We start from the raw sequence: 15,499 nt of genomic DNA on the forward strand, positions 1-15,499 counted from the left end.
ACCAATTTTCCTTCAAAATTGATGTCGCGACATAATTTTTAACCAGTTCTTCTAGCCAGAGCTGGCTTTTGCCCTATTTCATAAATTTTCACCATAATTTGCAAGCAAATTACACATTAACACTTTGAAATATACCAAATGTCCCCTCTGAAAGGTATAGATGGGCATAATTTAGAGTGCAAATTTGCATCTTTTTTTAAAAAATACCCCCAAAACAGTGAAAATGTGATTTTTGGGGTTTTTATCAATTTTTGCAGCAAAATTTCAATGAAATTCTCATTTTTTACCAAAATCTGACCAAACTAGTTCATTTATATCAATATCTGGACAAATCTCAATTTTTGCCCACATTTTCTTATAGGTCATAATAAGCTAGATAGTTTTCCCTGTATATTCTATATAAAACTGACCTTTTTAAAGAGCTACCAAACGTAACTAGACCCATTTCAGAGAACAAATCCTTACCTCATTTTAAAGAGTTATGATAAAACTGATATAAAATGAAGAGAAAAGTAGGGGTCATGTATCTTCTAAGAGAGATTTTTCTGGTCACATTTCCTTACTGTAAACTGACATCAAAATCACACTGCTGTGACCTGGAAGTAATACTCATACTAAAATTGAGCTTGACTTCACAAATACAACCTGCTCTCCCATTTTTCCTACCAAAATGTCAAAAATACACCCACAATGAAATTTAAACAGAAACTAGCTTCAATTTAGACCTCTGTTGCCATGCCAAGTGAAAAATTAGTGTTAAAATACCTGGCAGCCATTACGCGATAGACCAGATGGCTCCCACGCTGGTTCCTTTAGTTTAGTTAGGCCATAACACCATACCGGTTGTAAATCGCATGTATTGTGGGCGAAAATATTGAACGAGATACTACAATACTCGATTAAGTCTGAATGGAATTATATACAATTTTGACACAATGATAGATTGCTATAAGAAAGTGTTGGACACAAGAGCACTTACTCTGTCAAAGAGCACTTACTCTGTCAAAGTATTTGATTTTTCACCTTTTCAACAAGACACACACTTTAACTTATTTGAAGAGAAATTATAGTAATTTGTATATTGGCAAAATGACAGATAGTAATGAGAGAATAAGTACAGCACAAAAACCATAACTCTATCTCGATAATATTAGAATTAATAGCTTTCATACTTACTTTCTAACAATTCTTTCGATTAAGACAATTCAAGCCTTTGAAGGGACTTGAATGTTACTTGACAAAATGATATATTGCAAAAATAGAAAGCTACTACCATAGCAAAATTGAATGGCCACCAACTGAATGGACTTTTAGATAAGCTGTCACTGGTATAACAGATCAATGTTGTTAAACTTGATTATATTTGATTTTTTTTGCCATATATTTTTTTTTTTCAAATTTGTCTAATTTTGCTTTAATAAGTGCTCTACTAAAAATGTATGTTGATATCCCTACACGCTCTTTAAGATTTTAATCAATATACAAAACGTAATTGTAATATCATTGTGTAAATAATGCCTTGTATAATGAATTGCTATAGAAAGAAGTTTGCTTCTAATTTTCCGAATGTGGTCTACCGAATAACTCAACTGAAAATTCTCACGTGGCATTTGATTCTATCAGAGGAACAGTTTATGACAACGGTCCTGTCAAATGAAAAAATGTTAGTACAGTTGGTTAAATGAAATCATCTAATGTTCTAAACTAACTTTGACTTATTTAGATAAACATATATATGCTGACGTCAAGCTATATAGGTTAATCTTGCAGATTGACTACTAACTTTAAAAGCTTTTTCTTATCAGTAGCTTTGCATATAAGTTTACAAGTATATATGTATCGAAATCATTCTTCCTTTTAAAATGAACTTGCTAAGTAAAATGATTTTATTCTTGCTGCTTTGCGCACTTCCATGTACTGCTGGACAAGAATTACATAAGAAGGACTCTGTGTCACACATACTCGCGGAGTTAAAAAACTTGCAAAATGCTCAGAAAATATACACAAATAAACTATCGGAGCTTGATGAGTTCAAATCCCGCGTTTTATCTTTAGAGAACAGCGTGAAAAACTTACAAGATACAGTGAAGGATTTACAACGAGAGAATAAAGAACTCGTCTCTACATTGCATCGGCTTGAAACCAGTAATGGGCAAAACAAAAATGTAACTTGTCATTCTGTAACGTTTTGAATCTGTATGTGAATTATTTTGTTAATATGTGTAGCATACATTTTCTAGTGTTTCACCCTGTGACTTCTCAGTTACTTTAACGTTGTGAATTTTTTGTTAGAAATATCGAGAAAATCAAAACGTTATCAATTGTATTTAATAATAAGTTATTGCACTCAGATCAGTAGTTATGAATTCACCATGATAAATTCATTTATTGACGATTAATTATTTATCATACATGTCTATTATGCAGGTCAATGACTATGAGTCGAAAACAGAGGGTACTGTTGAAGAAACAGCAAGCGATGACAATAGAGACAAAAGCCATAATGCCACATTCCCGTTGCAAAAAATATTTAAAGAATCCAAGAAAACGAACAAGCATGACCAAAGAATTCGTAAGCATGAACTTTTTGCAATTATAGAAATGTATCTTCGTATGTTTTGTAAAGGTGTGTTGATGGGTGTATTGTCTACATATGCATTGTTCTAGTTCTAATGATGATTAATGAGTATATGCTTTACTTCATAACGGTAACACTATTTAGTACGAGTGTACTTTGTTTTTTTGTGTGTGTGTGTGTTATGCAGGTATGCTCAATAATAAAAGTAAATGTACTCATATTTTACGTTTCAGGTCAGGTAACTGATGCACATATTGCATTTACAGCCGGTCTCTCTGCACATTTATCACTTGGCGACCATCACACTGTTATCTACGATCAAATGTTTACCAACATTGGCAATGCGTACCATCCTCACACTGGAATATTCATTGCTCCCTATAAAGGAGCTTACGTCTTCTCTACAAAAATGATGTTGTTTCCAGGAGAAGAGCTATATCTAGAGATTGTTATAGATGGCAGTCCTGTCAACTACATTTATTCGGACTCCACAGCTGCAAGTCACTACGCATCTGCAACAAAGGAATGGATTCTTGAAGTGAATAAAGGATCGGAAGTATGGATCCGCTCTAATGGTCATGGCAGACTTCATGGGGGATTACATTGTATTTTTTCGGCATTTCTCTTGTTCGAAACACAATGAAAGGGCAGATGTAAATGAATTGATTGCAATTGTAACTGATATATATTAAGCTATCATTTACGCTGACTTAGTAGTTTTCTGTGAATCATTTCGTACAAAATTTTCGATTTAGTTAGCTTGCTGTTATTCGTAAATGTACATTAAATATGAAATGAGCCGCACCATGAGAAACCCAACATAATGGGTTTGCGACCAGCATGGATCCAAATCAGGATTTATGCTGTTCGCTGACGAATTCTCTAATTGCAGGCAGCTTTAAAAGCTGGATCCAGGCTGGTCGCAAACCCACTATGTTGGTTTGCTCATGGCACGGCTCAAATGTATTTTGTTTGCTTTAGATGAAAAAAGTTAAATATTTATTTTGGCTGTGTTTTCTGAGAGACTGATTTACCGAACTGAAATACTCCAAAATGTGGTGTTATTGGTATTTGGTGTACATGGTGGTAATTTTTATCGCGAATAATTTCTAAATTTAAAATTAAAAAGTAACACTAAAGGGTATAATTCTTTCAACAAATGCTATGCATTCTTTTTCTGATTTTTTAAAGAAATGTTTTGCTTTGCTTCCAAAAACAACGAACACTTTGAAATATAACAAATCTTAACTTTAATAGTATTTGGCCTGTTACAGACTCGTCCAAATGAACTCCTAGCCGGACGATAAAGAATGACATATGATCACTTAGGACGACATTTAGAGTTTTAAGACATAAATATTTATTTCCGCCCGTCTCGGTATTTGTTTGAAAACAACAAAAAAGACCGAAAGTTTCGAATACCATGGAGGCATATCTTACCTTAGTATCAGTGCGGACAACTGCGAAGTAGCTATTGCAAAACATAAACCCAAAGAGAGTCTTTCTGAATGAAAGTTGTTTTCTTTTTGCGTAACTGCTCGACTATATACCAGTATACGTACCTCACAGATCTTTCAGTTTCAGTTCTGTTGATCATAAGCAAAATAAACGAGCCGCTGACTAGCTTTTACATAAAGCTAACATTGTAGTACTCTGTGTTACATACAAAGACGTCTTACCTTTGTTTTTTAATACAATGGCGGAAAATATATTCAAGACTAAAAAAGTGATATTCTTTTAATGATACTATTTCTTGTTTTATAATCGCTACACATTTCCTTACCTGAGATGCATTCCCAGCATTTAGTCAACCACTTCCGACACGAACACTTACAGTAGTAGTATTTGATGATAAATATAAATGCCTAATATGGTCAGTTGGCGAAGGCCAGAAGATCTAAAAGTCGTAACTCTGACATTCGACATTAACTGAGCGATACCACGATGTTGTACTGTCCTATATATAGCTTTTAAGGATGCATTATGGTTTGACCAATATGTTAGTAATGGAGTCTGTAAAAAGATCCTTTGGAAGCATAGAATGCAACCAAGCAGAATAGCAGCAGACTGGGTTTGAATGAGTCTGTTCATGAGACGTAATGAAATGTGCACCCGCTCCTTACACCCCACCCCTTGCACCGGCTTAAGCGGAACTCTGTTACCCATAAACATTGAATGAACTCCATGATCTGAAGGATAAGAAAATATAACAATATTGAGCACAAGTAGGGAGAGACGTTTTACAGCCACCACACAACACTGTGAGACTGCTGTTGTTATAGTTAGTAAAATCTGTAAGCATAGAACACAACCAAGCAGAATAATAGCAGACTCGACTTTCTCCCATTTGGATGGGGATGTTACTCAGGCTACATCTTGTGGGGTATATGTTTTTCAATTAATTCGGTTTGCCAGAGCGTGTTGTCATGCCGAGGATTTCAATGAACGTAATTAATATATTTCAAGTAAACTTCTTCAGCAAGGCTACCGTTATTACAAATTGCGTAAATATTTTGCTAAATTTCACTATCGTAATTCTGATTTGATTTTAAAATTCAGTAGTAGTTTAAAGACAATTCTGCGAGAAGGTATTTTATGGTGATGTGGTTTACAAACTTCGTAAGATCTTTGGTCATGTTAATTTTCCAACTGTATTTGGTAAAATTATAAAACGTTTTATTAAAAACAGTTTTGAGACATACCGCATGTTAAGTGTTCAGCCCGTTTACAGTTGGACACTACGCTTCCCTCTTTGCTTCTGACGGAAGAGGGGAAGTACTCTGTGATAAGCAGTTTTTAAATCCCAGCAGGACTTAACTGTTTTGATTTCCGTCTTCTGGCCTGTTACGTCGGACTCTTAAGGGTGTTTCCCTTGACGCTCTGTTTTCTGCAAAGGCATTGAGTGCATACGTTTTTGGTTCCTAAAATTTGCTTTTTATATAATTATACAGGAGCATTTTTGTGTTTTACATGCCATGCCTTTTTGTTTCCATTGAGTGTGTTAGAGATTCACCTGGCGGGTTTTATTTACACTGTCCCGTGTCTTTGGAACATGGTGGGGTAAGAGTGAGGTTTGGTGCGGACCATAAATCGGTTTAAGCTCACCAGTTTTACAAGGCTGTGTTCCTTTATTTGTTCGTTTTGTCCTCGTGTGTTTGCTTTGTGTGCGTGTGTGTGTGTGTTGGTAGCTTGCGCGTCTGCGTTCTGTGGGTTTCGTTTTGCGGAGGCTGCGTGGAGCGCGGCATTCCGTTTGATATTTATGTCTCCCCCCTCTGGGGGAGACATATTGTTTTTGCCCTGTCCGTCCGTACGTCACACTTCATTTCCGAGCAATAACTGGAGAACCATTTGACCTAGAACCTTCAAACTTCATAGGATTGTAGGGCGGCTGGAGTAGACGACTCCTATTGCTTTTGGGGTCACTCCGTCAAAGGTCAAGGTCACAGGGGCCTGAAAATTGAAAACCATTTTTGATCAATAACTAGAGAACCACTTGACCCAGAATGTTGAAACTTCATAGGATGATTGACCATGAAGAGTAGATGAACCCTATTGATTTTGGGGTCACTTTGTCAAAGGTCAAGGTCACAGGGGCTTGAACATTGGAAACCATTTCCGATCAGTAACTAGAGAACCACTTGACCCAGAATGTTGAAACTTCATAGAATGATTGTACATGCAAAGTAGATGATCCCTATCGATTTTGGGGTCACTCTATTAAAGGCCAAGGTCACAGGGGCCCGAACATTGAAAACCACTTCCGGTCAGTAACTTGAGAACCACTTGACCCAGAATAATGAAACTTCATAGGGTGATTGGTCATGCAGAATAGATTACCCCTATTGATTTTGGGGTCACTCCGTCAAAGATCAAGGTCACATGGGCTTGAACATTGAAAACCATTTCTGATCAATAACTAGAGAAGCTCTTGACCCTGATTATTGAAACTTCATAGGATGATTGTACATGCAGATCAAATGACCCCTAACGATTTTGGGGTCACTCTGTTATAGGTCAAGGTCACAGGGGCCCGAATATTTAAAACCATTTCCGGTCAGTAACTTGAGAACCACTTGACCCAGAATAATGAAACTTCATAGGATGATTGGTCATGCAGAGTAGATGACCTCTAACGATTTTAGGGTCACTCTTTTAAAGGTCAAGGTCACAGGGGCCTGAACATGGAAAACCATTTCCAATCAATAACTTGAGAACCTCTCGACCCAGAATGTTGAAACTTCATAGGATGATTGTTCATGCAGAGTAAATGACCCCTATTGTTTTTGGGGTCACTCCGTTAAAGTTCAAGGTCACAGAGACCAGAACATTGATAACCAGTTCCGATCAATAACTTGAGAACCACTTGACCCAGAATGTTGAAACTTCATAGGATGATTGAACATGCAGAGTAGATGACCCCTATTGATTTTGGGGTTCAGTCTATTAAAGGTCAAGGTCACAGTGGCCTGTTCATGTAAAATCATTTTTTGGAAATAACTTGAGAACCACTTGACCTACAATGTTGAAACTTAATAGGATGATTGGACATGCAGAGTAGATGACCCCTATTTATTTTGAGATCACTTGATCAAAGGTCAAGGTCACAGGAGCCTGAACAGAGACTTGAGAACCACTAGGCCAAGAGTGTTGAAATTTAGCGGGATGACTGGACATGCCAGGGTAGATGATCCCTATTGCAGCCAATCATCAGTGTCTCTTTGACTTTCGCTCCTGACCCCTATTGACTTCTTGCCTATAGGACTTTGCATAGGGGAGACATGCGCTTTTTTACAAAAGGATTTTCTAGTTATCATTGTTTTTGATCGAGTCTTTTCATGAGAGGTAATAAATTGTGCAACACCCCTCATGCCCCAAACCGGCTTAAGTCGCTGTAAAAACGGTTTGTGTCTAATAAATGGAATTCAGCTATATATTGTCATAACCTTGATAATTTAGATTACTGAATGGGACATAAAATAACATTTTTATGACATGACCCACGGTGCAGGAATGTAGTAAACCCATTAATTATTTTGCGTATTAAACGGGTAAGTAATACACTAGCGTGATAAATATGCAAATAAGCCGAATCACTATCACTACGCTCAAAAAAGTAAACAAACATGGCGTCGAATGTCAGTTCTGTCAATGATCAGGTTCGAATCGACGGTCACGGCCTTGGGATCGTCAGTGAGGTTGTCTTCCGGGGATATACAACCTGCTACATGGTCAGGCTAGTTGATAGTAACTTTGAAGTTAAGCTTGAACGGGAGAGATTGACGATCGTGTCTACCGAGGAAATGAACACTATGTCCGAACAGACTCCACGGCCAAGGTCAAATTAATATCGTATCTGACTCTGATGTTGACGCATTTAATCACAAACAATCTAATAGAAACACTCTTATAAAAACTATAAATAATTTAGAAATTTTGAAAGCTTTCTTTGAAGAACCAGAGTTAAACGAAATTTGTGAAATTCATGAAATTCCTGACCATGAACTGTCTCCATTACTTTGTCGTCAGTTACGTCGTAAAGGCTATAAACAAACAATTTCTTTGGGCTCTGGATTTGCCAAAGTACGAGAAACACTTGCTATAAAACAACGCCAACTGAAAAAAGATGGGAGGGGTAACCTGCCTAAAAAAGTGAACAGCTGTCTGATAATGACATAGACCAATTGTGGAACACTCAACAACTTGGTAAAAGTACACCTGACACTGTACTTCAAACACTTTGGTTGTTTAAATACCATTTATTTTGGGCTTCGGAGCTGTCAAGAGCACCGCGATATGTGTTGGGGTGACGTTACTCTGATGGCCAATGAAGTATTTGCAATTTACTGAGAGACAAACCAAAACTCGCTCAGGTGAAAATCCGAGAGATGTCAGAGTAATAAAACCGAAAATCGGCTCTGCCTCTTTTTTATCGTTTTTAGATGACTCGTTTAATAAATTCAATACAACACGAACACTCTCAAGATCCTCTATTTACCATTAAACTTATATTTTATCACTCGATTGTTCTGATTGTTACAATTCACCTTAAAAGACTTAAAAACTTTGCACCATTAAAACAAGGAAAAGATCTTAATGTCCAGAGGAACAATCGAGAATAGAGGCGGAACCTTGCATCAGAGTAGATTCAAGGTTTCGTTTAAGTTTTCTGTCTTTAAGGTTATGTTGAACAAAAATTCACTGCCTTGTCATCATTGGTAGCAGATATTCCCCTTTTATGGTGCTTAACTTCATTCAATAAATATCGCCATGAACACTTTCCTTATTTTATCGTACGAAAAGATGCTTTAAAGATTCATTTAATAGAATTATGGCATTTTTGAAAATTCATTTGGTTGTAAAATGTAAGAAATATTAGAAAAGTGTGGTTATATAAGTTTAAAACCTTTTATTACATGACTTTTCACAACTACATACCGCTAGAAAATATATAACGGAAGATTTAAGATAATTTCATTGCAATTTTACAGATATTATATGAGTATCTCCGGGATTTAGTAAGCGCTGTGTGTCATATAATTTATATTATTTAATTTTAGGAATAAAGTTTGTCTTTGTTAACCAAGTCAGAATTGCATATCTGAATTGTGTATATCATAATTGTGATGTATCATATAACATTTCATACTCATTGAAAAAAAGAAAAAAATCCACTGAATTTTTACGTACGAGTTAGCTGTTAGCAACGAAACCTGACGTTGGAAGTATTCGCGAGAGGTTCTCCACTAGCCGTGAACATGCCGCGGTTAATTTTATACTTAGCTCGCCGGATGTTCATTGTAAGACCGATGGACACGTTTTATTATCCAGCTTTTTGGAAATTGTTTTGAGCAAGTAGCTACTGAATCAAAAGTCCAGATCAAAAGATCTGTAGTGCATGTACAGACTCAGTCAAACCGAGTCTGCTATTATTTTTCTTGGTTGCATTCTTTGCTTTCAAAGGATCTTTTTACAGATTTTTTTGTCAGACGTTTGTAATTGCCCAAAACTCTGTGTTGTATTTCAGCATATACCAAGCTCTATAAATATCATTTTGTCATTGCCACAGGGAAATTACTTGTATATGTATAATATAAGATGTTCAATATTTCTATTTATTTACTTCATTTCCACACTTTTGTAACAATCTTGTTTTAGGCCATTCCTGACAGAGTTTTGCTAATATGTAATCATGGTTATCAGCTTATTCTGCTTTCTTTCTTTGGTTGCATCTAATGCTTCCAAAGGATCTTCTTTTAGAATATTTTGTTGACTGGATGTTCGCAGTAACGCGTCAGCGGAATGTTCACAACAACCTTTTTGCGGGAGGTTTGCGGCAGTTAGAATCCATCATAATTCGCTACAAATCTGTTTGCAAACAATTGATCTCTTTTTTTGCAGTAAAACTAATTTACATGTGAAAACTGAATATCAAACGAAATATCGCTATCAGTGTATCTTTTCTATTGAAAGTGTTTGTTATTAAAAGGCTTAGCCGCGACAAATGTGCTACAAGTGTTAAAAAGACAAATCAGCATAAAAAATATAAACACTTAATGTTTGTGATGATTATTTTACATTTATATTTTTTATTTGTCTAAGTACTTTGGTGATAATTCTGCGTATAAACTCTTATCTGTAAGGATACATTTTAAATCAATATATAATACGGTGTCCATAGAAATGGTTTACCCTTCTGAATGATTCACTATCTGTGTTAAACAGCCATCTATATCAAGCAGCCAATTTGGTCTTTTACCTTGATGGGCTGCAGAAAAAAGGTTTGACTATATATAAACAAGATATCTATATTTCAAAGTTTTAAAATTTATCCGTCTTAGGTGTAATTAGCAGGCTATTAATTTACCCATTAAGTTTACACTCTAAATCAATGCTTGGAACGATTTTAAAATACAATACACCTTGTGCGATGACGCATTGTCATGTAGCAATCTGACATAGGCCACACCAGTTGCGGGTCTTCGAATTTTGAAATATTTCTTCATTTTTCGAAGAACTTTAGTCTTGTAAAACTTCGCATTTACGGATTTGCCTTTAGATACAGCAACATGAATGGCAGGACCCTGAGTTGTGAAGAATATGGCATACATTACCTTCTTGACACTCATGGTCCGCTTTGCAATGCATGGTCTTTTGCCAGACTTTGTTGCCCATATTTTGGTCTGAATCTTTCGTTTGGGCTCAAAAAATGAACCCATGTCCCGTCACCAGTGACGACATTTGCAAAAGACCGTGCATCGTAATTGGGAAACTGTTTCAGCAACAATTTTGCGCATTGCACGCGTGCCCTTTTCTGCTCATCTGTCAACAGAATTGGGAATCCATCTAGCACAGATCTTTTTCATTTTCAAATTACGTTTCAGAATTGTATGAGCTGCTCCTAATGAGATGCCAACCATACTAGCTATTTGCCTAGCGGTGTATCTTGCATCAGTAGCAACTATTTCTTTCACTCTAGCAACCATCTTGGCAGACGTTGCTGTTTTCGGCCGACGGCTATGTGATTCATCTTCTGTTGAAACTTACCAACATTTGAATTTCTTAAACCAACGAATAACTGTCGAAAAAGACATTTCATTATTTCCATAAACAGAACATATTTCATCAAAAATGTCTTTACACCCTATGCCAAGAACACAACGATTTTTAATATAGGACCGTATTTCAACGGCGTATGCTGACCTTCTTCCAACAATTTTTTGTATTAGTATACACGAGTAGGCAATGTTTAGCAAGCAATAGACACAGCTAAAGTGAACGGATTTTAATGGGTGTGGTATCAATATAAAGCTAACATGTTTATCTACCCAATAATCTTAATTTCCTCGTGATTTTCGCATTATTGAGCGAGATAACGTTGTAGATGCATTCCTATTTGAACAATCCTCGTAATTCTTTGAGCATCAAACATGTTCCATCATCTGGCTGTCATACTGACGAAATATTTTTAAGTTTTGTACAAAAAAGGTATGCATGTTTCTGACTTTTTTTTTTCGTGTTTTTGTTTTTGGTGTCTTGAAAAAGGTCACATCCCAGGCCACGAAGTGGGAGGCGAGCGAATAGATGAATTATGTTCTTTCGTATGTCTTTCTTTCTGTCCGTGTCTGCCAAGTACTTTTAAGCCTTAATATTGAGTTTGAAATTTCTTGGGCATAAACTTCCATCATTTTTTAGAAAACGTGTTTAACCCAGCTTCCGACTGCGTTATAGCCAAAGCTGACATGCAGACTGATTAATGTTCATGTTTGCTCTATAATCTGAGCAACACCTATGTAAGATTACTGTATCACAGATGGTAATATTGCAAGAACGGTAACACTGTCTTGGAAACGTATTAACTTATCCGTGCCTTTCTGAAAATTCTTGTAAGGACTTTTAAACTACTGATGGAATTTGATGAATTGTCACATATTTGTTTGAAAGTTCAACTCATTTCAACAAATATATTTCGGTTAAATGATATCAGATGATGTATGATGGGCAATGTCACTTGCTCAGTACAGTTGTATTATCATTTTGTAATTTACCTGCTCAGTTATATTTGAAATAACGATTCTCGATTTATCTACATAAGAATACATGTACAATCAGACCAGTTTCTATAACATTGAATCCACAAGACTACAATATATGTGAGTTTTTTTTGGATTGAAAAACATTTTGAATTTAAATCAGGGACTGTTAAACTTGGGCGGGTCTTTCAATATGGCTGTTCTATGTGTTGTTAAGATCGACTGCCTGACATTTGTTATGATTTTCTGATATTCATGGAAAGAACCGCTTTTCTGTTGCAAACTTTTGCAAAATATGTAAATATAAGGCTTTTAAAAAATGTATTAAGTATAAACTACATTGAGACTTCTGGCAAATCACCAAGAATCGCTTGTGCAATTCATTGATTTGCAAGAAGCTCGAATGTGGTAATAATCATCTAGACGAACACAAATAACATTCATTTCTTAATAGAATGAATGAAAAAAATGTTTAGTCATATTTTATTATGCCGCCGTTAAAATTTTGATTATTGATTGATTGATAAAATCTATAAGAGGATCCTTTGAAAGGATATAACGTTATAGTCTACTATCAAGAAAAATAATAGGAGATAGGATTAATATGAGTCTGTTAGAGGTAATGAATGTGCAAATCCTTGAATGAACCATAACATTTTGAAGTGATGAGTAGTTATCGTCGTTTTTTTGTATACCTATGCAGAACAAAATTCGTTGTACATAGATTTATTTCAACATTTCATTCCGTTTCAAACAAAAGAAAACCAGAAAATCCAGAATGCATGTGGCCATGTACCTCTCCCTGGCCGCTTGTTCTTATCCAGACCTCTGACCCTTTGTTGACTTCAATGATCCACTGTCGCATTGTAGAGATAGAGTCATCTACACCTAAGGCACCAGCATACATGTCGGTTATCAAAGTGCCGTCTACAACGATTTGTAGGTACTGGGCATGCCTTGAGTTCACCATTAAATTCACAGAGAATACATAAACGCCTTTCACTGGAGCTAAGAATATGCCAGAGTGGGGATGATACGCACTGCCAAAGTTGGAAATAACTTTATCGAAGATAACTGTGTGGTGAACACCGAGGTTAACCAAATCTGGTACAGATACTCCGGCTGTAAATGCAACACGTCCATCGGCAGGAAATAGTCCTAAAAGAGCAAAATATTAGATGTTTTAAAACCCGAGTCAAAAGGGGTTTGAACAAGTTAACTGTTTGATCCACCTAATGTGTAACTTTGGTTTTCACAAAGTCCGGATATATTTTGCAAGATCTAGATATAAACTATACATCAATCTAAAGGTCTACGAGATATTTAAAGAATCTTGAAGAATGTCAATATTATGGCCAAAAAATATTTTTTTCCAAACTGATCAAGGTTTTTTGAAAATTAGAAATATTCCTATTGGCGTTCTTAAGAATGGTGTTTAATCAAAATGGTACTTTAAAGGAAAATCTTTGCCACGGCAAATAGTAGTTCGAAAATGCAATGTCATAACTATAGGACTACATTCGAGGCGCGTGCGACGTCAAAATATGTTTAAGTTTGAGAAAAATACACTAGATATTATCTATAAGAATGCAAGATCATTCACAGACATAGCCGATGTGAGTGGTTTTAATAAACATCATAAACAGCGGCATCTTATTCAGGTCTGACAGTGCTGCAGGCATGAAGGCAGGGGAAATCTTATTTGCCTGTCATGACAAAATAAGTACTGTATTATATGTAATTGTACAAAACCATAGAACACTCTGTATTTTTACACAATGCAGTTAAATGTTGTTAAATTGAAGGTTTTACAGTTTTCATCATTACATAATTAGATTTCAACTTACTTTTTTGTATTTTTTCGGGCATGATCTCCTTGGGCTGAGTATTTTCCATTTCTTTACTTCTTTGGTCTTCTATGTTGTCGTCGTTTGTCGACTGGTTCGTGTCAAACTGAAATGATTCTTTTTCGATACTTTAATATATCAGTATAGATCTACATGAAAAGTCAACTGGAAATGTGCCAGAAAACTGAAGTTTAAAAAATCAATGCTGTAAGAGCTATTTGTCTAAAATGTACTTGTACCTTTTGGTTGTGTTCGTTATTTTCATGTTCCAGTTTAGCATTCAGTTCTCTATTCTGTTGTTGCAACATTTCTACTTTTTCCTCCAAAGAAATTAATTCAGCTTTCATGTCGTTCAGTTCCTGCAGTTGTTCTTTACACTCCAACTGACCGTTCCTCAGATCATGCAATTCACTCAGTATGACCGACAATATATCATCCTTTGCTGTGACGTGTTTAAAGCAAAGCATACAAAGAAAAAGAGTAATAAAATCCATTTCTACAGAATGCAGAAAGTCTTGCTATTTGTGTCCGATTCCAAATTTATACAACGTGTGTATTTAAATAGGAGAAATAAGGAACAGTCACAAATTTTCCTTGCTCTAGGTCAACTTAATATCTTATCTTTCTATATTGAATGAAAAAGGTTACGTACAATCAAGTTTATTGTTTTATCCATAAAACCCAGAACACGGTTTTCCGTGAACTTTGGTTTTATTTTTCATGATTAAGATATAAATGATACATGATTTTGAAGGTATCTGAAGGTAAAGTCTTTTTAGAATTTCTTAATATATTTTTGAGCATATCGTTATCGTCTCTTCTCTAAACTGTATGTGCCCCTACGTGGAATTCTGGCCCATGCATTGTTTTTTTTTATTTTTCATGGAAATGTGCATCCGGAATTTGTTATAGCGATTTAACAACAAAGTCAAAATTGAAATTTTAAAACCTTTTTCTGTAAAACAAATGATGAAATTTACACTATTTCAGTGGACAACATGTAACCTCCTAAATTTCTTTCAGATTTGATCAAGAATTGTTTCTACTGGCATACAAATGGATATATTTCTAGGCTATTGCAGTTTATGAATAAAACAAGAGCTGTCGCTATTAGTGACAAATGCCCCCGAAGCGGACACGAAAACAAATCACACACCATTTTGTGACCTTGACCTTGATCTGTGAGACCCGGATCATAAACGCGACACACCTTCTCATTATGGTTAAAATTTGTGTCAAATTATTTTTAAATCCCCCTATGAATGTTGAAGGTACAGTCCGGGCAAGAAATTACACGGACGCACGCACACACACTCACGCGGACGGATAGTGCTATTTTAATATGCCCACCTTCAAGGGCATGATAAAAAATACCAATAATGTCCAAAGGTGACCTTGACCTTTAAGCTAGGGGTCTGGGTCTTGCACATTATAAATAATCTCATTATGGGGAACATTTATGCCTAGTAATTTTAAAACCCCTTGACAAATGGCAGAGTTATGGACCAGACAAGAAACAAACCATGTGAATCTTTAACTTCTAA

At 35.8% G+C, this 15,499-nt stretch overlaps 2 protein-coding genes across 2 annotated transcripts; one reads left to right on the plus strand and one right to left on the minus strand.

The window, feature by feature from the left end:
• Positions 1–1,828: 1,828 nt before the first annotated feature.
• Positions 1,829–3,221, plus strand: LOC128557261 (heavy metal-binding protein HIP-like). Its single transcript, XM_053544450.1, has 3 exons — positions 1,829–2,165; positions 2,428–2,572; positions 2,812–3,221. Exons 1-3 carry the CDS (start codon positions 1,863–1,865, stop codon positions 3,219–3,221), a joined length of 858 nt encoding a protein of 285 aa, XP_053400425.1. The 5' UTR covers positions 1,829–1,862.
• Positions 3,222–12,818: 9,597 nt separating this feature from the next.
• LOC128557445 (multimerin-2-like) lies at positions 12,819–14,558 on the minus strand. The gene is made up of 3 exons (XM_053544820.1): positions 14,195–14,558; positions 13,956–14,061; positions 12,819–13,266 (listed from the first exon to the last, which is right to left on the minus strand). The coding sequence occupies exons 1-3, from the start codon at positions 14,447–14,449 to the stop codon at positions 12,848–12,850; spliced, it is 780 nt and encodes a 259-aa protein (XP_053400795.1). The 5' UTR covers positions 14,450–14,558; the 3' UTR covers positions 12,819–12,847.
• Between the last annotated feature and the right edge of the window lie 941 nt (positions 14,559–15,499).

This window comes from Mercenaria mercenaria, chromosome 5 (genome assembly GCF_021730395.1).
Source record: "Mercenaria mercenaria strain notata chromosome 5, MADL_Memer_1, whole genome shotgun sequence".
Lineage (NCBI taxonomy): Eukaryota > Metazoa > Mollusca > Bivalvia > Venerida > Veneridae > Mercenaria > Mercenaria mercenaria.